Source organism: Lontra canadensis, unplaced genomic scaffold, assembly GCF_010015895.1.
Source record: "Lontra canadensis isolate GAN:19392208 unplaced genomic scaffold, GSC_riverotter_1.0 scaffold170, whole genome shotgun sequence".
In the NCBI taxonomy this organism is placed as follows: domain Eukaryota; kingdom Metazoa; phylum Chordata; class Mammalia; order Carnivora; family Mustelidae; genus Lontra; species Lontra canadensis.
In genome coordinates, this window is record NW_022631164.1 from 1,182,004 (window position 1) to 1,204,075 (window position 22,072).

The following is a 22,072-nucleotide window of genomic DNA, read 5'->3' on the forward strand; positions in this document are numbered from 1 at the left end:
CCTTGGCTCAGTGAATACACTTTAATGTTCTTAAGGCATACACCTCAAGATGTTCCTGGTTTTCCCTCAGATGAATTTTTTTTTTGAAAGGCATATATATATCCTTTCAACACCCCTAACACTTCCAATTAACTGACCACCTTTTAAAGCTTTAAATTCTTCTTGCTGGTATCCTGACTCAACATTTTGCACAAACCAGTCTTGATGATCATGATTAAATTTGTGCCTAGGCAAAATTAAAACGAAAAATGTTGAAGTTTCAAACACAAGGGGCAGCACAATGTAGTTGATTTTTTCCAGTTAGGAGCTAACAAAAATATAACCTGATAATCTGTGATCCATCACACTAGCATGTTTAATTTTAAATGTCATGACATTTGGATTAAAGATAAATTTGAACATAGAAATTAAAAATCAGAGAGGATGAATGACATAAATTAGTGACACTAGAATCATAGGGTATTTTTCTCTTAAGAAATGGGAGTTTTACTTATTTGAAGTAGCAGTGTTACCAACGAGATAATATTTGTAACATTATATGATAGAAACTTTTAAAGTGGTTTTAAGATGGCCTGAGGAGTATTTTTTTTTAGTAATCTCTACATCCAACATGGGGCTCATACTCATGACCTTGAGGAACGAGAATCCTATATTCCTCTGACTGAACCAGCCAGGGGCCCAACTGCTTGAATAATTTTTAAACATAAATTTCTATCCTTTAAATTTAGTGACCGATATTAATATGCTTAATGACTATTTTTTCATATTCAATACTGACCTGGATGAATTATTATAAAAACACAGTAAGCTGAATTCAAACTAATATGTTCTAACACAGAGATTAATAAAAGACTGCCCTGTCTCCCACCAAAGATTTATTTTTTTAGACCTGCTTCACTATGGCTATTAAGAGTACATCTAAAATTCTACTAGAAATTGCTCAACTTTCACTCCAATTAGGAAGATATTTAAATCACATTACATAAAAGCCTGTGTAACCTAACCCAATATATCACATGTAGTATATGAACACTTCCAGAAAAGAATCAACTCAATATATGTCAGACATTAAAATGTGTTTGAATAGAATGTGTGTCTAAATGTCTCATTTAAATGGGAAAAAAAAAGGAATAAAATGACCAGTCAGGCTTCATATCAATTAGACAACTTTTACTAAATGAGAAAACTACATTTAAAATGTGCTTTAAAACAAAATGGAATTAGAAAAAAAGACATATGCATTTGAAAGAACTTTGCACTGTGCTGAAAATCAAATCTCTTGCAGTAATACAATATGCCAATTCATAAAATGTAAGTTAACAGAATTCTCAATTGAACATTTTCAAAGACAATATTAAGGTCAAGAATTTCACATCAATGGTAGCACATATAGAAGAAGGGCATTATAAATATGATGTCCATCCCTATGAAGCTTACAAATTTGACAGTACTCAATAAAAGCTTTTAGAATCACATCTAAAAGGGTCGCATCCAAAGAATTACAAATCTGTGTCCTGTAAGTTCTCCTTCTAAAACCTTTATGTTGACTTTTCTACTCCTTGTCATTTGTTAATACTAACCCTTTAAAAAAAAGAGAACAAGAAAAGAAATGCAATAAACCCTTGATCAAGTACAGAAATTATTGCTACTAGAGTTCACTACAAAGCATGTCTATACAATATTGTATGAACTTTGATCATGAAAAATCAGAATAAAAATCTTTAGTGACATAAGCCTTACAATCGTATACAACATTCACATGGCAATATTAGACAGTTAAGCACCCAATAACCATAGTTGACAAAATGTCCCACTGACCAGCATTCATTTAAATACATCCTTCGTAAAGAGGGAGGAAAAGAGATACTGTCAGCTTTCCAAGGCTTGTCAAAAAAGGATTCTCATGTTCTGTGAATCTAAAAACAAATAGCAACAACAACAAGAACAACAACAAAAAACCAAAAAAACAAAAACAAAAACAAAAACAAAACCAATGCAGGTGAGGGTGTTACCAGAAAGTTAAGCATGCCAAAAGGTGTTTCGTGCGAATTAAAACCTAAAGCCAAGGTACCACATAATCACATTACCAACTAGTTGGGTAATACTATATGAGCCTTATCTTAAAGTTAAATGAAATGCTACTGCACGATAGAGCATCAATAAGTTAAAAATTAGAGTGCACAAATCCAAATCAGTGGCAATTTCTGTAAAAAGCAAAATATTCACTATCAGCTGTAAAGTTTGCCCAGTCAAACTGTCTGATTCAATCACTGGATTGGATAGTTTGCCTGTTTTTTAAAAATATCAATTTCTAAAATTCCTTTTTACTGTAATGAGGCATAAGTTTTCTCAGTAAGATCAAACAGGTACATAAGTAAATAAGCAAGGGAAAATAATAGTTGGTGAATGTCTTTAAAGCTCTTCCCACATTTCACTTGAAAAAAATGTTCAGGGAAAAAAATTTAAAATATTTGCCATTATTCTAGCAAAAACAGAACAAAACAAAAAACAAGCCCAAAATAATTAAACAACCAAGCAACACTAAAACCACATTACACAGATGGATCATCATGCTTTCATCTGGTTTAACTATCACATCTAGTTTAACTGGGATGCTTTTCAACTTTAAAAATTGTGATACGTGAAGATGTAACTTTTAATGGGTAATTTTGAATTTGGATTTAACTTTGCTGAATATTATAACAGAGTATACTTATTACAATACAGTGTAGCACATCTTTCTATTAGAAAAAAATTTAAGATCCTTTACCCGTCTCCTTAAGTTAAAGGTGTGACATCATAAAGGGTGTCAAATGGCTGGATGGTTTTACAGTGCACACTTATATATTATGAAGTATGTCCTTAACAAATCTGATGGTTTCTTTACAGAATTCCTTTCTTCACCTTTTCTTCGGTGGATTAGCTGTTCGAGGTGGAGTGACAGGACGTCCTGAATTCAGTCCACCATACTGGTACTTAGCTTTCTTTTCAGATGGTTTCAATATCTTAAAGTAAATAATTAACAGTGTTATTCTTTCAAAAGCAGTAAGTTAAAGAAAATTGTTAGGAAAGTAGACTTTTCAAGAAATAACAAATTGTAAATAAAATATTTACGTAATTACACAAATTGCAATAGAAGTACAGAAAATAACAGAAAAGTTTCATGAACATTTCTCAATTTAAAAAGTTTGCATAGATAACTAAATATCTGAATATTGCTATTATTTGTCATTCTGTTAATTTAATAACAAAAGCTCAAGCACACAAATCCTATCAACTTCCCAATCCTTTACGTTAAAAAAAAAAAAAAATTTTTTTTTTACTTTATTGTGAAAGAGAAAGAGAAGGTGTGCACATGGGAGTTGGGGGTTGGGTAGAGGGAGAGAGAATCTTAAGCAAGCTTCAGTCCCAGTGTTATCACCATGGAGCCAATGCAGGGCTCAATCTCATGACCCTGAGATCATGACCTGAGCCAAAATCAAGAGTGGGACACTTAAACAACTGAGCCACCCAGGCACCTTAAATTAAAAAAAAAAAGGGGGGGGGGAGAAGAAGAAAGAAAGGAAAAGAAAAGAAAAAGAAACCGAATTTAATTACTGTATCTCTGTGGTGAGTGAAGAACACTTAGTTTATGAGTCAAAAGATCGAGCTGGCTACACATGGGAAAAAGTGCTCAAGATCACTCATCATCAGGAAAATACAAATCAAAAGTATGCTATCACCTCACACTTGTCAGAAATGCTAAATTTAACATAGGAAACAAGATGTTGAGAAAACGGATCCCCCTTAAACTGCTGGTTCTGGGAATGCAAACTGGTGCAGTCACTCTGGAGGTTCCTCAAAAAGTTAAAAATAAAACTACCCTACAACTCAGCAATTGCACCACTAAATATTTACCCAAAGGATACAAAAATACTGATTCAAAGGGATACATGTACCCTGATTTTTACAGCAGCATTATCAACAGCCAAATTATGGAAAGAGCCCAAAAGTCCATCAACTGATAAATGGATAAAGATGTGGTATAGAAGTGGAAAAAAGACAGTCTCTTCAATAAATGGTTCTGGGAAAACTGGAGAGCTATATGTAGAAGAATGAAACTCGACCATTCTCTTACACCGTACACAAAGATGAACTCGAAATGGATAAAAGACCTCAACGTGAGACAGGAATCCATCAGAATCCTAGAGGAGAACATAGGCAGTAACCTCTTCAGTATCAGCCACAGCAACTTCTTTCAAGATATGTCTCCAAAGGCAAAGGAAACAAAAGAGAAAATGAACTTTTGGGACTTCATCAAGATCAAAAGCTTCTGCACAGCAAAGGAAACAGTCAACAAAACAAAGAGGCAACCCATGGAATGGGAGAAGATATTTGCAAATGACAGTACAGACAAAAGGTTGATATCAAACTCAACACACACAAAACAGATAATCATATCAAAAAATGGGCAGAAGATATGAACAGACACTTCTCCAATGAAGACATACAAATGGCTATCAGACACACGAAAAAATGTTCATCATCACTAGCCATCAGGGAGATTCAAATTAAAACCACATTGAGATACCACCTTACACCAGTTAGAATGGCCAAAATTAACAAGACAGGAAACAACATGTGTTGGAGAGGATGTGGAGAAAGGGGAACCCTCTTACACTGTTGGTGGGAATGCAAGTTGGTGCAGCCACTTTGGAGGACAGTGTGGAGGTTCCTCAAGAAATTAAAAATAGAGCTTCCCTATGACCCTGCAATTGCACTACTGGGTATTTACCCCAAAGATACAGATGTAGTGAAAAGAAGGGCCATCTGTACCCCAATGTTTATAGCAGCAATGGCCACGGTCGCCAAACTGTGGAAAGAACCAAGATGCCCTTCAACGGACAAATGGATAAGGAAGATGTGGTCCATATACACTATGGAGTATTGTGCCTCTATCAGAAAGGATGAATACCCAACTTTTGTAGCAACATGGACGGGACTGGAAGAGATTATGCTGAGTGAAATAAGTCAAGCAGAGAGAGTCAATTATCATATGGTTTCACTTATTTGTGGAGCATAACAAATAACATGGAGGACATGGGGAGATGGAGAGGAGAAGGGAGTTGAGGGAAATTGGAAGGGAAGGTGAACCATGAGAGACTTTGGACTCTGAAAAACAATCTGAGGGTCTTGAAGGGGCGGGGGATGGGAGATTGGGGAAACAAGGTGGTAGGTAGTATTAGGGAGGGCACGTACTGCATGGAGCACTGGGTGTGGTGCAAAAACAATGAATACTGTTACGCTGAAAAGAAAAAAAAAAAAGAAATGTACAGGAAAATAGTATTTACAGATTTTAGTCAGTTACCTTACTGAAATATTATGTTTTTCTGAATTTTGTAATATTTTTCAGAATTTAAAATTTTGTATTTTTATTATCTTCTTATTCTAAATAAATATTCTTTCTCACCTGTTTTGGAAAAAAAATCAAATCAAATCAAATCAAATAAAGGTTAAAAAAAAAAAGATGTGGTATAGATATACAGTGGAGCACTAGTCAGCCAAAGAAAAAGAATGAAATCTTGCCCTTTGCAATGATATGTATGGAATCACAGTTTATTATACTAAGCAAAATTAAGTCAGTTTGAGAAAGACCAATACCTTATGACAGAACAGAGGAACCGAGGGGCAAGAAAAAAAAAAAAAGGGAGACAAGCAAACCATAAACCATAAAACAGACTCTTAAGTATAGAGAACAAATTGAGGGTTGACTGGGGGAGGTAGGCAGGGGGATAGGTTAAATGGGTAATGGGTATAAGGAGGGCACTTGTTACGAGCACTGGGTGTTATATGTAAGTGATGAATCACTGAATTCTATTCCTGAAACTAGTATTATACTGTACATTAATGGACCCTACTACTATTTATTTAGAGGGTAATCAGTCACAAGCTCTTTAATCTTATTTTATGTGTAGATCTTAAAAAATGTATTTAAATATTTTACATACCATGAAGTCCAACTTTAAAATACACAAATCAATGATTTTTAAAATACTTAAGAGTTGTACAACCACTGCTACAATCTAATTTTAGAGTTTCTATCACCCCAAAAGAAACCTTGCTCCCATAAGCAATCACTCCAGATTTCCATTCTCTACTCCCCTAACTCCCTTCAATTCCAAGGAAATACTAATCTTTTTCTACCGATTTGTCTTTTCTGGCTATTTCACATAAACGAAATCATACATTGTGACTGACTCCTCTCACTGAGATAATGTTTTTGAGGTTCATTCATGCGGTAGCATGTATCAGTACTTCATTCCTTTTAATTGTCAAACAATATGGCACTTAATGGATATTCCACATTTTGTTTTCATTCTTTAGTTGATGGACATTTGGGTGGTTTCCACATTTTGGCAATTATAAATAATGCTCCTATGAATATGCATATACCTGTATTTGAGTATCTCCCTTCCATTCTTTTGGGTATACCCATGAGTGGGTTTGCTGGGTTATACAGAAAGTCTATGTTTAACTCTGAGGAAGTACCACACACTTTTCAAAAGCAGTTGCACCATTTTACATTCCCTCCATCAATGTATGAAGGTTCCAATTTCACCACATCCTCACCAATACTTGTTATTGTCTGACTTTTTTACTTTATTTATTCTGTGTTAATAAAGCTTTAACCTACATTATACACAGAAAATTTCAATATTTTCACAGAAAGTGTGTAGAAAAGATCTATGAAGCATTTCTTAGGACTATTCAGAGCATCACAGGATCTCAGTGAAAAAGAAATTAATTCAATTCCACTATTCTAAATGCTGAAGGATAAGGTCTAGTTCCTATGCTTAAATGAGGAGTCACATATTTACACTTATCAGCTGTACTAGCTGATAGAAACAGTATAATACAATAAAGGGAAAGAAGGATAGGAAAGCCCCTCTACATTTAGATAAAGAGAAATATAGTACATGCATGAGAGGGACATAAAACCCTTTGCAAAAAACCAAAGTACTGAAGTTGTTTTAGTCTGTGAACAAGAATGATTTTAAGTAGCAAACTATAAAGCCAGAGTTGGTCTGTTTCTTGCAAAAGGAAACAAAATCTAAGTTACTAAATGAATTCACATTCTTTTCGTAGGTTAAGCCCCTATTCCAAGAAGTGATACAGGAATTTAACAATTCAAACATCTGCATCAAGAATGACTAACTTAAATTCTTCAAAACTCTAATGTTTGATATATACCAAAATGTCTGGAACCCTTGCGAATGAAAACAGAAATCTCTAACAAATCTGTTATAATCACTTAAAAAAAAAAAAGATTTTATTTATTTATTTGAGAGGAGAGAGAAAGAGAGAGACAGATCATGAGCGGAGGAAGAGGGATGGGGCAGAGGAAGAGAGAGAAGCAGACTCCCCACTGAGCAGGAAGCCCTATGCGGGGCTCCATCCTAGGACCTTGGGACCATGACCAAGCTGAAGGCAGCTGCCCAACTGACTGAGCCACCCAAATGCTCCAGATAATCACTTTTGAATAAAACAGATTTATATAGATTTATATCATACCTGAAACGAACACATCAAAGTTTCATCCACACTCATCATCCCACCAGCATTATCAAACTCGCCACAGTAATTTGGGGCTGAAAATAGGGTTACCAATTGTCGTTTAGCAAAAAATTCATATCCGTCTTCTACCACCTGTGGAAGGAAAGGTCAAAGAAAAAACTCACTTATTTATAACTAATTCTCAACTGTCTATATTATTTATTGAGATTAGTGTAACAAAGACCTAAAAACAAACACTATTTTGTTTTGGGAGCTTGATTTTTAAACTCGTCTCAGAATACTAAAATTGGTATGCCTTTTCTATAATGGTAAGGATTTAGCTTAAATGAAATAATACATTTGTGATAACTAAAATGTTTAAAAACTATACCATTTCTAAGGCTCTCCATATGCTAATAAGTACAGTATCTACAAGGACTTTGGATACCAAGTTCTTCTTAGATAATGGCATTATATCACAACTATGGAATCCTTAACTCTTTAATGATTTAACATGATTTCTAGAATCTGTTACCAACTTATGAATGATTTAAACAACTTATGTTTCTCAGCTCTACAAATCTGAGAAGTAGACACAATGACACATAAACATTTTATATTTATTTATGGTAGGCAAGAATAATTTTTGATGTCTTTTAGGCATCCTTTGATTAAGCAAAATTATCCTATAATATTTGCTAATAAGAAAGCACCTCTAAAATAATTTATTTATTTTTTATTTATTTAAAGATTTTATTTATGAGAAAGGGGGGAAGGGGAGGAGGGAGAGAGAGAGAGAGAGAGAGATTAAGCGCCCATGCACAAAGGGGAAGGAGCAAAGTGAGAGGGACAAGCAGACTCTGCACAGAGCTCGATGTGGGGCTTGATCTCAGGACTTGAGATCATGCCCTGGCTGAAACCAAGAGACACTTAACCAACTAAGCCACCCAGGCTCCCCGCAAATAATTAACATTTTAAAATAATTCCTACCTTAGTATCAGATAAATGCTCCTACTGTAATTGTATCATGGTAGAAATTAGGTATTAACCTTTTCTGTTAAGATCTTGGTACCTTATCTACTCTAGATCAGCCATACACAGTGTTTGGCATTCAGTATATCCTTTTAGTTCTTAGTTTGCTTTTTCACTTATTCATCACACATTTACCAAACGAACAGGTTTATTGTAAAAGGATATATTTGTAGGTTGTGGTGTTTCCCAGCATTAAGTCTCTTAATTTTAGAGATACTATGTTTGACAATAGCAGAATACGATTTTGGAAGAGTCTGGAAAAAGACTGTCCAAACCAACAGAGTTCAGTAACTTGACTTTAAAAAAAAAACCATTGTCCATTTCTGTAAAGATGAGTGAATGGAAATTTATAGTTGAAAAATCTGATTATCAGTGGGTATCTTCCTAGGAAACTTAGCAGCTCTGCACTGTTCCCTAGTAGTAGGTTTTATTAGTCAGTTAAATCAGAAATACAATATTTACCAAAAGGAAACTGTCAAAAGTAAAGGATTTGGGGATGGACTTCATTTCAACAGAACTAGGAAATTCTACTAGGAAAAAGGCATGTGACACACAACATGCACAGAAAATGAAAAGCCAGTCATCTTTGTTTACCCACAGGATCACATAAAGAAGCAGTCAGGTAAAGTATCCCCCAAAAGGGAAGTATTATGGAATGGCATATACCTAATAAACTCTGCTTTAACAGGCAAAGAAAAAACAAGGAATCTTTAAAAGTATTATACTTAAAATTTCAAATAGTTTCAGTACTTTTAAAAGTAGCATGAAAAAGTTTATAAAAATACCTATCACTGAATGTATTTCATAAAAATTATATTTCAGAGGGCATGAAGACTTGATATATTAAATCATTAAAGTAAGCTTTGTTAATTCATTTATTCAACCAAGTTTACAAGGCAATGGATTTTTAAAAAAGTCAAAAAGTTACAATTTCCTCCCTAAAGAATATATATACAACAAAGCAATGGGGGTAGACATTAAAAAAAAAAAACAAAAAAAAACCCACAAGTAAACCTAAACTGTATATATAAGGTAGAATTCAATAAATTCTCATTTACATACCAATTCAAAAATTACTAGGATTCTGTTACATTTGTTTCATTCATCCCTCTTTTCTTTCTGCTGACGTGGTTTTTTTGTTGTTGTTGTTTGTTTGTTTTTTTAAAATAATCTCAACACCAAATGTGGGGCTCGAACTCAACAGGCTGAGATCAAGAGCCACATGCTCTACTGACTGAGCCAGTCAGGTGTCCTTCTGCTGATATGTTTTAAAGCAAATCCTAGACATGTCATCTTACCTCTATATACTTGAGCATGCATTTCTGAAAAAAGGACATTCTTCTTACACAATAATGCTATTTTCACAAAGCTAAAACGACGACTCCTTCATATCTAAGACCCAGTCTATAACTGAATTTCCCCAACTGTCTCAAAAGTGTCCTTTAATACTACTGTCACTGGATTCTTATCTAAAATACATAAGACATCATATTAAAATGGGATCAAATGTTTCTAAGCTTCAGACAAACACCAAAAAAATCTGTCAGCATTGCAGTTCACTGCAAAAATGTATTTAGTTTGAAACATTTCCTCCCCAAGGGTGAAACATGGTTAACAAATCATTAGACTGCTAATTATGAGATCAAGGTATAGGCTTCACCTCTCTTACTACTTTCCTTGTATAATTAGCTTTCTTGGATCTCAGTTTCCTCAAAAATAAAAAAAGCAGATTTGTGCAAAATTAGTATTAAAATATTCAAGTTTCATATATATATTTAGTTAGTTAGTTTTTATTTTTATTTATTTGACAGAGAGACAGTGAGAAAGGGAACACAAGCAGGGGGAGTGGGAGAGGGAGAAGCAAGTTTCCCGCCAAGCAGAGAGCCCGATGCACAACTCGATCCTAGTACCCTGGGATCATGACCCAAGCCGAAGGCAGATGCTTAATAACTGAGCCACCCAGGCCCCCCAAAAGTTTTATATATCATACCTGATGAGCTCGACAAATCAAGTCTAAATCATGACGATTCAGAAATTTACTGACTACATCAGCTCCAAAAGTGAAGGAAACACCACGATCATTTTCTCCCCAGCCTTGCACATCCTTATCTGGGTCAGACCACAGCAAATCACAGAGCAAACCTTTAAGGAATAAAAACATGGCAATGAAAAAACAAAATAAAAGTTTATAAAATAAAGTGTATCTATATTACATTTCTTCTATCACATTTCTTCTTGTGTCCTTTTACCCTTTAATAAATAGTAACAATCACTTGCTCCCTAATATCCCAGCCTACCAAATTTAGCCATGCTTTGCTAGCCCAACCATATTAAATGTAATTTTGCCTGGCTGAAAATAGCACTTTCCAACTCTTTCCACATATAGGAAATGTGTGTATGGCACACTCTAAGCATACAATGTACGGAAAAGGCTATTATTCATTTTTGTACATAGTTTCTCCATGTGGATAAGCAACTGACCCAGCAGCATTTCCTGAACTGAGGCTATTTACACTATTTCTGGGTGCCAACCTACTCCATTAATCTATTTTATTTATTCTTTTTTTTAATCTGTTTTATTTATTCTTAAGCCAATAAGATAAGAAAGCTTTTAAACACATCTTTCTATTTGGTAGGGGTTGTATCTCCACTTAGTATTCTTCAGGATTGTCTTGGTTACTTTCAATCCTTTGTTCTTTCACATACATACTTCTGAATCAGTCTGTGTAATTCCGTGAACCCAACTAAGATTTCACTGGAACTGTATTTGACCTAATGATTGAAAGAAGAAAACATTTTTTGTAAAGGTCTGGAGGACTTAAATGAAATACAGATGAACAAAATCAGAACAGATCCCTGGCTTTAGTTCTGAGCATTTAAGAAAAGAGGTCAGAGCTAAAAATATTTATCTGAGTATCTTCGTCATACTCATTATTGTGTTAGTCTTAGGAGGGACTCAGACTACCTTGGGGATGACAAGTGAGAAGACTAGAAATGAACTCTAAGAAAGCAAACATTTAATATGCAGGCAGAGGAAGGAGAAAGGGGAATGAGAAAAAAGTACTGGGAAGGAATAATCAAAACAAAAGAAGAGATTAGAATACCAGAGATCTCCTGAAAGGGGTAAGAATTATCCAATAGTAGGAAATGGTTAAGATTCAAGAACAACAAATAAGTGGAACAGGACAAAGACAAAAACATGTGCCATTTACAATTTTATCAGCAGATCTTAATGAAAGCAGTTTGCTGACGGATGAGAAGAAAATGGTTAATAGTCAAACTATAGTGAGATGAAGAGGGGGAGATGTTGATATGATATTAAGTACTTTTGTAAGAGCTACAGTGCTAAGGGAAGGAGAAATCAGTGCTAAGGGATGATTTGTTTGTAAAATAAGCCAGTTTCAAGATTTTTTTTTTTTTTTTTTTGTAATTCATGAACTTCATAATACAGGTTCTATCAGGAAAGAACTTCTTTTTGAGTCATGATATAGTTTGTCTTAATAGGGGAATTACTAAAATACCTTGTAGAATTGGTGGCAATGTACTCTTAATTTCTATTACTATTTTCTAAGCTCCTGCTATGATGCCTGACAAGTCCACCAGCATACAAACCCCAAAGGGATGGTCTAAATTTACAAGCTCTTCCTGATTTTTAAAGAATCACAAACTGATACTTTAGAACACACACACACACACACACACACACACACACACACACACAACCCAACACACCACCAGTACTCTATAATGATATTTTTTCCAGCTTGTTTCTACACATGAAGCAATGAGCAAGAGGCCAAGATATTAATCTTTAATTTTAAGGTGACAATAAAACTAGAATGCAGTTGCTTTCCAAATTACTTGGGAAATATGACAGTCTGGATGTATATAAAATCAAACAATGGTAACAACAATGTGGCATTTTTCAACCTTAACGGAACCAAGACAAGAATCTCAGAGTCAAGGTTCAACATTTTATAATTCAGTTCTGAAAGAACAAGCATCATATAATCATTTGGCTGTTTTTAAAAATGTATTAATTTATAAATTAAACTTCTGAAGATTACAGAGAATACCAAGGGTTAAAATGTCCATTTTCAGCATTTCAAAAACTTGTTTCACCCTTGAAAGTGACTTATGTATGAATTATACTAACAAAATCTGAAGATGTAATGACTTTAAATATGTATTTATATTGTACCTTATTTAAAAAACAAATTTTAAATAAATGGCTATTATTTATGTTATTTTTTAAAAAGATTTTATTTATTTGCTATAGAGAAATCACAAGTAAGCAGAGAGATGGGGGGAGTGGGGAGCAGGCTCCCTGCTGAGAAAAGAGCCCCATGTGGGGCGGGGCTTGATCCCAGGACCCTAAGATCATGACCTGAGCCTGAGGCAGACGCCTAACCCTCTGAGCCACCCAGGCGTCCCTATTTATTTTATTTTTAAATTCCATGATCATTAACTTCCAATGTTGTATTAGTTTCAAGTGTACAGTATAGTGATAAAACGTGCCCTATTATTAAATACTAGTTTCTATTAGGTTTAGTCAAATGTAGTCTATAATTATAATCAAAATCTGATAAAATGCATGTTTTCCTTTTTGTACTCAACACAAATTGTTACTTACACAAATTAGTCATGAGGCAACTTACTACAATATGCAATGCCAGTGGCTTATTGACAAGAGGATCTATACATCTGTTTATAATGGTTGATGTTTAATCATAAGTAGCATTTTGAGTGATATTATCAGGCTTTCACTACACTGAGCAAAACAATGCAATCATACTTGAAATCAAATAGCCAAATGCATGATCTTAATAGTTCAATTTAAAGGTTTACCCATGTTTTGCTTAGGTATTCTACTCATGAATATTTTTTAATAACTACTTTTTTATAGATTCTGGATCATATGAGTAGAAAATGGAAAGAAAAAAAAGTAGCAGGAAATGTACTGAGTAACCATCTAGTTCAGCCTTATTTACCATTTTTTACCAGTACTTATGAGTAATCAAATCCCCTTTACAAAACTACCAATAAGCAATCCTCTTATCATGTGCTACAAGACTTTTGGTTTTTCATTTACATGATCTTAATATACAAAGAATTTCTAGACCCTATGGCAGTCTAGACCCTAAGGCAAAAGAACTTCTAGACCCTATGACACGCTCATTTTGAAGATGTTCAAGTTTGTTGAGAATTGATGAATACAATACATAATGGTTGAGTCTGATTACACAAATAACAATGGGATAATTAATACATTAATGTAATTTATTAAAAAAAAAAAGTCTGGTAGAAACTGAAAGGACAGTTTTGCTTATGTTAATGCCTTTTTTTTTTTTTTTTAAGTAGGCTCCATGCCCAGAGTAGACCCTATTCGTGGCCTGAACTCAGAATGCTGAGATCAAGAGTTGGCTGCTTAACTGACAGGGCCACCCAGGTGCCCCTGTTAATGGTTGTAATAGTAAGACAGTGTGATATAATAAAAACACATTTGGTCTTTCTTCCCATTCCTGGCGCAGAGCTCCTAAAACCTCTGGAATTTCCTGAGTGACAGGGATATTTTTTGTTATTTATAAGGAGCCCCTTTCCACCACACTGAATTTATGCTAATGAAATGATTCAGGAGCCCCTAAAGCCGTTCAGCATGGGGCCAGTCAACAGAAAGACCAAACACATGATTCGAGGGTTGGAATTTTCAGCTGCCCCCTCCCTCTGAAGAGGAGGCTGGAAATTGAGTTCTATGAAAAACTCTTGAACAACTACACTTGGGAAGCTTCCAGCTGTTGAGCATACCGATGCCGAAGAGTGTGGAAGCTCTTCACCAACCAATAACCCCTCCCCATACCTTGCCCTATGAATCTCTTCCACTTGGCAGGTCCTGAGTCGTATCCCTTTATGATAAGCTGATGCATATAAGTAAAGCATCTGCGGAGGTAGTTGTGGGAATCCCAGAATTTTGGCTGGGCAGTAGTGTGGGTCTCCAGAGAACCCCACTTGGGGCTAACAACCTAAGTGGGGGCAGTCTTGTGGAATGCAGCCCTTACCCTGTGGAATCCTGGGTAACTCCAGGAGTTAGTGTCAGAACTGAATAAACTGTCAGACACTCACTTAAGAGTTGAAGAATGAGGTGTGTTGTGGAAAAACCACATACATTCATGGTCAGAAAATGGCACAAAGAAAAGTATTGATATTTTCAGCAAAGGATGAATGAAAAGCTGAACAATCTTACTGCATTCAACTCATAAGTTTTCACAGCATTTTATGATATGAATGCCACATTTAGTACACATCTTAGTATGTACACTAGCACTTAACTATGAATAATTACCATTTAACAGCTAAAAGAAAAGTTAGGCAACTGTGCCCAGAATTTATTTATAAAATTACATTAGCCTCATCTGTTAATCAATACAGCGACTTATCCTCAACTGGAACTTATTTGCTTTTGTTCTGACTTGCTTCACTTACCTAAGAGTTAATGAATGTCTGAAGAGTTAATTTTCATTATTCTTTCACAAATTTTTCATAAAACTCACCAAGTATCTCTACAGCTTTCTGAACTCTACAGATTTGAAATACAAAAGACGCAAAAAATACCAGAAAACTGCTAGATAATTTTTAAAAAGGCAACTGTATTTTAAGCTAGGAAAGATTATTTGATTTAAAAATTTATTAAATTCTAAAAAATCCTTAAAAACATTTTTTTAAATTTATTTTTTTAAGTAGGCTCCACACTGAACTTGGGATCTGAATTCATGACCCTGAGATCAAGAGTTGCATGCTCTAACAACGGAGCCGGACAGGTGTCCTACTTTCGACTAATTTTTAACAAGTCTTTGAAGGATATAACCAATGCTGATATGAATGAGGCCAATGACAGGAAGGTAAGGAGAATCAATAAGATCTTTTGTGATATTAAGTCTAACAAAACCATACTACGGTTACATATGAAATTTAAAAGTATTGCACCTTGGGAAATAATTAGTGGGAAGTAAAATATGTTACTGCAAGTAATCTCTAATTAGCTTATTGATGATTTAAAAAGCTCTTACTATTTATTACATAAACCAATCCTACCTACAATAAATATAGAATAAAGTACAAATATTTGTTATGTAAACATTTTACATAAAACAACTAATTAAAGTTCTCTGTATACACTCAACCTGTATCAGGGACATCAGTGGGTCTCATAATTCTCCGAATCTGCTCCATAGATTGCAGGTCTGGTGATAGTCCTATAAATAAAAGATGAGTCATACTATTGACATCTAAGCAATTTTCACTCAAATAAAGAAGCATTTAAAGTAGATTCACTATGTAAAATTAAATATACTTAAGGTGTTTTTTTTAATGTTATCCCACTTATATAATTGAACATTATGATTAGAATCCACTTTTCCTTACCAGGGTAATGAAATTCCCTTTCATTTCAAAAGATTTCTCAAGGAAAGAAATCTTACCGCTCTTCTTTCTTTCCAACCATTCCCTGGCCTTCCACAGGAACATATCCAATTTCAATACTTTTTACCACCTGTATCACTTCTTACCACCCAATATTAAACATGTTTTCTTCCAAGTTTAAATGCCTCATTCTATCCCATAAGACCTTCCTACATCCCACTCCAACATGCTCATTATCTTCATAAAAGCATCAGAAGGATAAGAAAAAGCACATGAAAACACTCTGCAATCTTTATAGAGTAGTACATAAATGTAAGCTAGTATTTCCTTTATAGATAAATCCAAGTGCCATTACATACTTCTACATTTCTATTTTTAGCTATACCAATGTGCAAGAGCTACAATTTCCTAAGTGATTAGTACCTACTATAAGATGTTTCAATTAATAGAGTGATTTATGTTCTAGCAGAGAATAAATCATTTTTTACCTCAGGCCCAGACAAGTACCATCTACCTTTTTCAACATTTCCCCACTTAATTCTTCCTGCATATTGACAAAAAACTAATTTTCTTACAGTATTTTTTTTTAAAGATTTTATTTATTTATTTGACAGACAGAGATCACAAGTAGGCAGAGAGGCAGGCAAAGCTGGTGGGGAGAAGCAGGCTCCCCACCAAGCAGAGAGCCTGATGCGGGGCTTGATCCCAGGGCCCTGAGATCATGACTTGAGCTGAAGGCAGAGGCTTTAACCCACTGAGCCACCCAGGTGCCCCCTTACAGTATTTTCATTAAATTATATCCCTATACAAAAACCCAATATGGTAATTAAACCATTCAACAAACTCCTGTGCTCAGTATTCAAATCTCTATAATCTGATACGTTATCATTCATCAACATGTACTTGACGTTCTAGTTGGACCAGTCCTCACACATTCCTTGAACTAGACAACATAAAAAAGACTGTCTCAAGTTCTCTTCGCCTCTCCAAAGTCTACTTACCTTCTAAAACCCACACTTCCATAAACGTCTGCCCAACAATTCTCTCCCATTCCAGACTTCTTAAAAATTACTCACTACAAATACTTTGACATAATTAAATCCCTTTCACTATACTGTATCTGTTTTGAAATACACTTTATCTTTCTCTTAAAGATTTATTTTATTTCAGAGAGAGCGAGAGAGCTTGTGTACATGGGGGAGAGGAGGAAGAAGGAGAAAAGCAGATTCCCTTCTGACTGTGAAGCCCCACATAGTGCTTGATCCCATGACCCTGAAATCACAACCCAAGCCAAAACCAAGAGTCAGACACTCAACTGAGCCATCCAGGTGCCCCTGAAATATACTTTTCCTTACTCTTCTGGAAATATATGTTTTGTCAACAGGTTTTTAATTTCTCAAGACAGCCAGATCAAACACAATCTGTATCTTTTCATGGCACCTAGCCAATTGCTAAACACATAATGTTAGTTTTTCAAATGACCTTTCATATATGCTTATTTAACAAGTCACACAGAGTAACTTATTATTCTGGGGCACCTGTGTCGCTTGGTCAGTTAAGCATCTGCCTTCAACTCAGGTCATGATTCCAGGGTCTTGGGATCCAGCCCTGCATTGGGCTCCCTGCAGGGGCCTGCTTCTCTCTCTCTGCCCCACCTCACTGCCCGTGCTCTCTCTTCCTCTCTCGGTCTATCTCAAATAAAATCTTAAAAAGAAATAACTTATTCTATCAAAAAACTGTATTAAAGGTGAAAGTGGACACATTACATAAAGCTCAGAACTCTTCAGTTCTGAGAATAGTAAACCCAATTACATTTGGATTCTGACGAAAGGTATTTAAAATAGGCAGGAAAATCATCACAATCCTCTCATTTTTACTGATAGTAGAGGTATCCTTCTGTCAAAACTGAGGCAAAGGGAAGACTTTTTTCAAAGAAAACTACAGTTCTCCTCCTCACATGTGAAATTCTTAGAGACAAGTACTGAACTAAATTTTCATTTTCATTACGTATAAATAGTCATAAATTTCTGGTTACTAAAAGATTTTAGCCATGTTTAGTACAGTTCTAATGATTTGAGTTTCCACACCTGCACTGCTTTGTTTACCCACAATATGCATCTTAGTTACTATAGGTCTTTTCTAAACAATGTTAGGACAGTAAGAAAAATCCATATGGATTAGTTTACCTCCATGACAACAGAAGATCTTCTCATCCACAATGGCAGCTATAGGCAGACAATTAAAACAATCGGTGAAGGTCTTCCACAATTTAATATTAAACCTTCGTTTGCCTATGAAAAGAATAAGCAAATAGAATAAATAAATCTATTTTCATGTTATCTCATAGCTATAGGATTATGAATTTCAATTTTATTCTTTATACAGTACTTTGTTTTTTCTGTAACAAATATTTCTTACACACTTTTAAAAAACTAACTTTCAGCACCTTCCTGTAAAGTTAAAAAAAAGCCTGCAAGATTGTGCTACGTATTTTATGGAACAAATATATCCAACACTTTTGTCTTTTAAGATCACTATAATAAAGCAATTTTGAAACAGTCTAATAGACTACTAGTTTTTCTTTTCCATTCAATATGCACATTCGTTAAATACCTACCCAAATAAGCAGAAGTGAGAGGGTGCCTCTAGTGACTGTCCATTTTGACTCTAATGCACTGAGTAACACAGCATAAATTTATTGCCAAGAAAGGACAATTTCCAAGTGCCTGATTGGTATCCACTTCTGAGTGAATTACAATTTGGCACTCTTACAGAAAGTATAAATAGAGACACACAAAGGCTATAATTTTCCTGTAGTCTAGTATAAAGAGCTACAAAAAAAGACAATCTCAAGTGTATGTTCACCTTTTGAGAGTTACTTGATTTTCCTGAACTGGACAGTTAGTTGCAACAACTAACCCAGGGGACACAGGAAACACATAAGCACTAATTTGCCATAACTTGCCACTCAATGAAAAAGTACAACTAAATGATTAGTATCTACTATAAAATGTTTCAATTAATAGAGTGATTTATGTTCTAGCAGAGAATAAATCATTTTTTACCTCAGGCCCAGACAAGTACCGTCTACCTTTTTCAATATTTCCCCACTTAATCCTTCCTGCATATTGACAAAAAACTAATTTTCTTACAGTATTTTTTAAAAATATTTTATTTATTTATTTGACAGAGATCACAAGTAGGCAGAGAGGCAGTGTTTAGACTCAAAAGCAGTGTTTAAAAGCAGTTCTCAATTTCATTTGATGTCATTTCTATCCTTAAGGATATTCAAGTACATACTTTATCCTTAAGAATGCACCTCTACTCCTGATACAGCTTTAGAAAAGTGGTTATAGTCAGATGTACTATAATCCACTTCCTCTCTACTGGTCTGATTTTAACAGTTGAAACCATACATTACACCTTAGAAATAAAGATGCAATGCAAAATCAAATGTGGCATCAGTCCTATTAGAACACAGCTCCATGAGAACAGAGATCATCTGTCTTGTGCACTGCACTACATTCTTAGTGTTTAAAGTAGTGCCTGGTATATAACACTTCCTCAAATAACAGTTAAATCAATGGTTATATAAACCAAGGATAGGAGTTTGAATAGGACTCTACCATATTTAAGGTTGGAAAAAAGCAAAAATAGGTACTGATGGAGAATTCAGCACCAAAAAACAATAAATTTGAAAATCTCTTAATTGGTTCTAAATTATAATTAACCAAACATATATTCTTTCCCATGGTCTAACAAAAGCAAAAGGCCAAATTCAAATGTAGTAATTTAGTAATAACGTTTGGAAAAAACTACTACAAAACACAAATCAGTGATTTGTTACTGATGAAAAAGAGTACAGTAAGATACACCAGAGTAGTTAGTAACCTTATCTCTAGATTTATAGGCATAGATTAAAATTTCAATATTAAACTTCAACTTTTAAATAACTTCACACAACTTTTCAATATTTCTTATGACACAGGGCCAATGAGAATTTCCATCATATCATTAAGAATGCTGAGAACTAAAATCTTAATGGACCCTAGAAAAGTAGAGGTTATTATCTATAGTGCCCTCTGTTTCATGTGGATATTTTACTCTGTAAACTAATTACACGTGGGTCTTTCAGTTGTGTAAGCTGCAGTCAACCTGAAATAACACGACCAAGGAGAGCCCAAGGAACCAGTTTAATTAGTAACATGTTTCCCAGTTTCAAGGCCCTCTTCCATGAGAGACTCTTCTTGGTCCAATGCTCGATAAATTGTATTTTTTAAAAAACTGAATCAAAGGAATTTTTTGAACTGGAAAATTCTATTAGGGAATATTAAGGAATTTTCCCATTAATAAAAAATAAATTTTTATTTTTACTTACATTCATCATAGAACCCATAAATGCGATTGATGCTAGCACACTCATGGTTTCCTCTTAACAGAAAGAAGTTCTCTGGATATTTGATTTTATAAGCCAATAGCAAACAAATGGTTTCCAAAGATTGCTTTCCTCTGTCCACATAATCTCCTAAGAAAAGATAGTTGGCTTCTGGTGGGAAACCTCCATATTCAAATAATCGCAGTAAATCTGTATACTGTCCATGAATATCTCCTGAAAATAGAAAAAGCCAATTTTAGAACACTTGGTTACTGTGGGAAGCAACTACAAATGATTCCCAATGTTTACATCCTTGTGTAATCATCTCCCCTTGAATGTGGGCTGGAGCTGGTGACTTGCTTCTAACAAACAGGATACAGCAAAAGAGGGGAGGGCTGTCACTTCTGAGATTGGGTTATAAAAGATCATGACTTCATTCTGCTTGTACTGTTCTGTCTTCTCTCATTCCTGATGCAGAAGCCCGCTGCCCTACGGAGAACACATGGCAAAGAACTGAAGGAGGCCTCTGGCCAATAGCTCATCAGGAACCAAGTTCTCACAATCCACTGGCCCATAAGTAATGGAATCCTTTCACTGAGCCTTGAGATGAATGCAGTTCCAGATGACACCTAGATCATAGCCTTGTGAGAGACCCAGAACTAGAGGAGACAGCTAAACTGTGCCTGAATTCCTGACACACTGAAACTGTGAGGTGATAAATTCATGTAATTTTAAGGCATAAAATTGTGGAGTAACCTGTTATACAACAGATAACTAATACAGTTACCCTTATTAGCTGGTAGTTTAATAAAAGTTACTTTGTTATACCAAAAAGTGACACAAATAGCCAGAATTCAGAAATATTTAGTATGACTAACTTCTATTACCCTCAAATTTTTTCATATCAAAGCATCTAAAAGAGTACCTTAGAATTTGAATCATTTTAAGATGTTATAAATAACTACATTTGTTTCATTTAGAATCACAGAAAAGACTGATCATTTCCAGAAAATTTCTTTTTTTTTTTTTTTTAAAGATTTTATTTTTAAGTAATCTCTACACCCAACATGGGACTTGAACTCACAGCCTTAAGATCAAGAGTTGCGTACTCTATCAGCTAAGCCAGCCAGGCTCCTGTCCACAAAATTTCATGCTACTTCTTACTTAAAGGTGATACACTAAGCTAATTCATGTATTTAACAACTTTTCCTTAGCTAATTTCTTTTATTAGTTAGGTATTATACCAAGGAGCACCAAGCACATTACTTAAACACAGAAGAAAGCAAAAAAAAGTATTTAAAGAGCACATCAAACACCTGCAGTTTACAAGGTATGAATGTGGATCACTAAGAAACATGCAGGACAATGAAAATTTTTACATATAGAAATAATTTTTGATTGAGCAAAAGATGACAATTAAGTCCATAAAAGCTACTTTATAAACACTAACAGCCACTACAAGTTATCAAATCAAAAGCCAGTATGATACATTACTTACCCCACTTTCCACTGTTATGTGAACTACAGAAAAATACTTTCTATACAACAGTTTGGTTTTTTTTTTAAAGATTTGTTTATTTATTTATTTGACACAGAGAGAGAGAGAGATCATAAGTAGGCAGAGAGGCAGGTGTGGGGTGGGGTGGGCAGGCTCCCCACTGAGCAGAGAGCCCAATGTGGGGCTCGATCCCAGGACCCTAAGACCATGACCTGAGC

The 22,072-nt window shown here is 34.8% G+C and overlaps 1 protein-coding gene across 3 annotated transcripts in view; it reads right to left on the reverse strand.

Moving 5' to 3' along the window:
* Nucleotides 1-1,149: 1,149 nt before the first annotated feature.
* PPP1CB (protein phosphatase 1 catalytic subunit beta) overlaps nt 1,150-22,072 on the reverse strand; it is a 42,983-nt gene continuing 22,060 nt past the window's right edge. For all 3 annotated transcript variants that reach the window (XM_032845862.1, XM_032845865.1, XM_032845863.1), the window contains 6 exons: nt 20,360-20,590; nt 18,168-18,272; nt 15,744-15,815; nt 10,556-10,707; nt 7,552-7,686; nt 1,150-3,005 (listed from right to left, as the gene is read on the reverse strand). In XM_032845862.1, the coding sequence (XP_032701753.1) occupies nt 2,901-3,005; nt 7,552-7,686; nt 10,556-10,707; nt 15,744-15,815; nt 18,168-18,272; nt 20,360-20,590 (800 nt within the window). In that variant the 3' untranslated portion in view covers nt 1,150-2,900. The remainder of the gene's footprint in view (nt 3,006-7,551; nt 7,687-10,555; nt 10,708-15,743; nt 15,816-18,167; nt 18,273-20,359; nt 20,591-22,072) is intronic.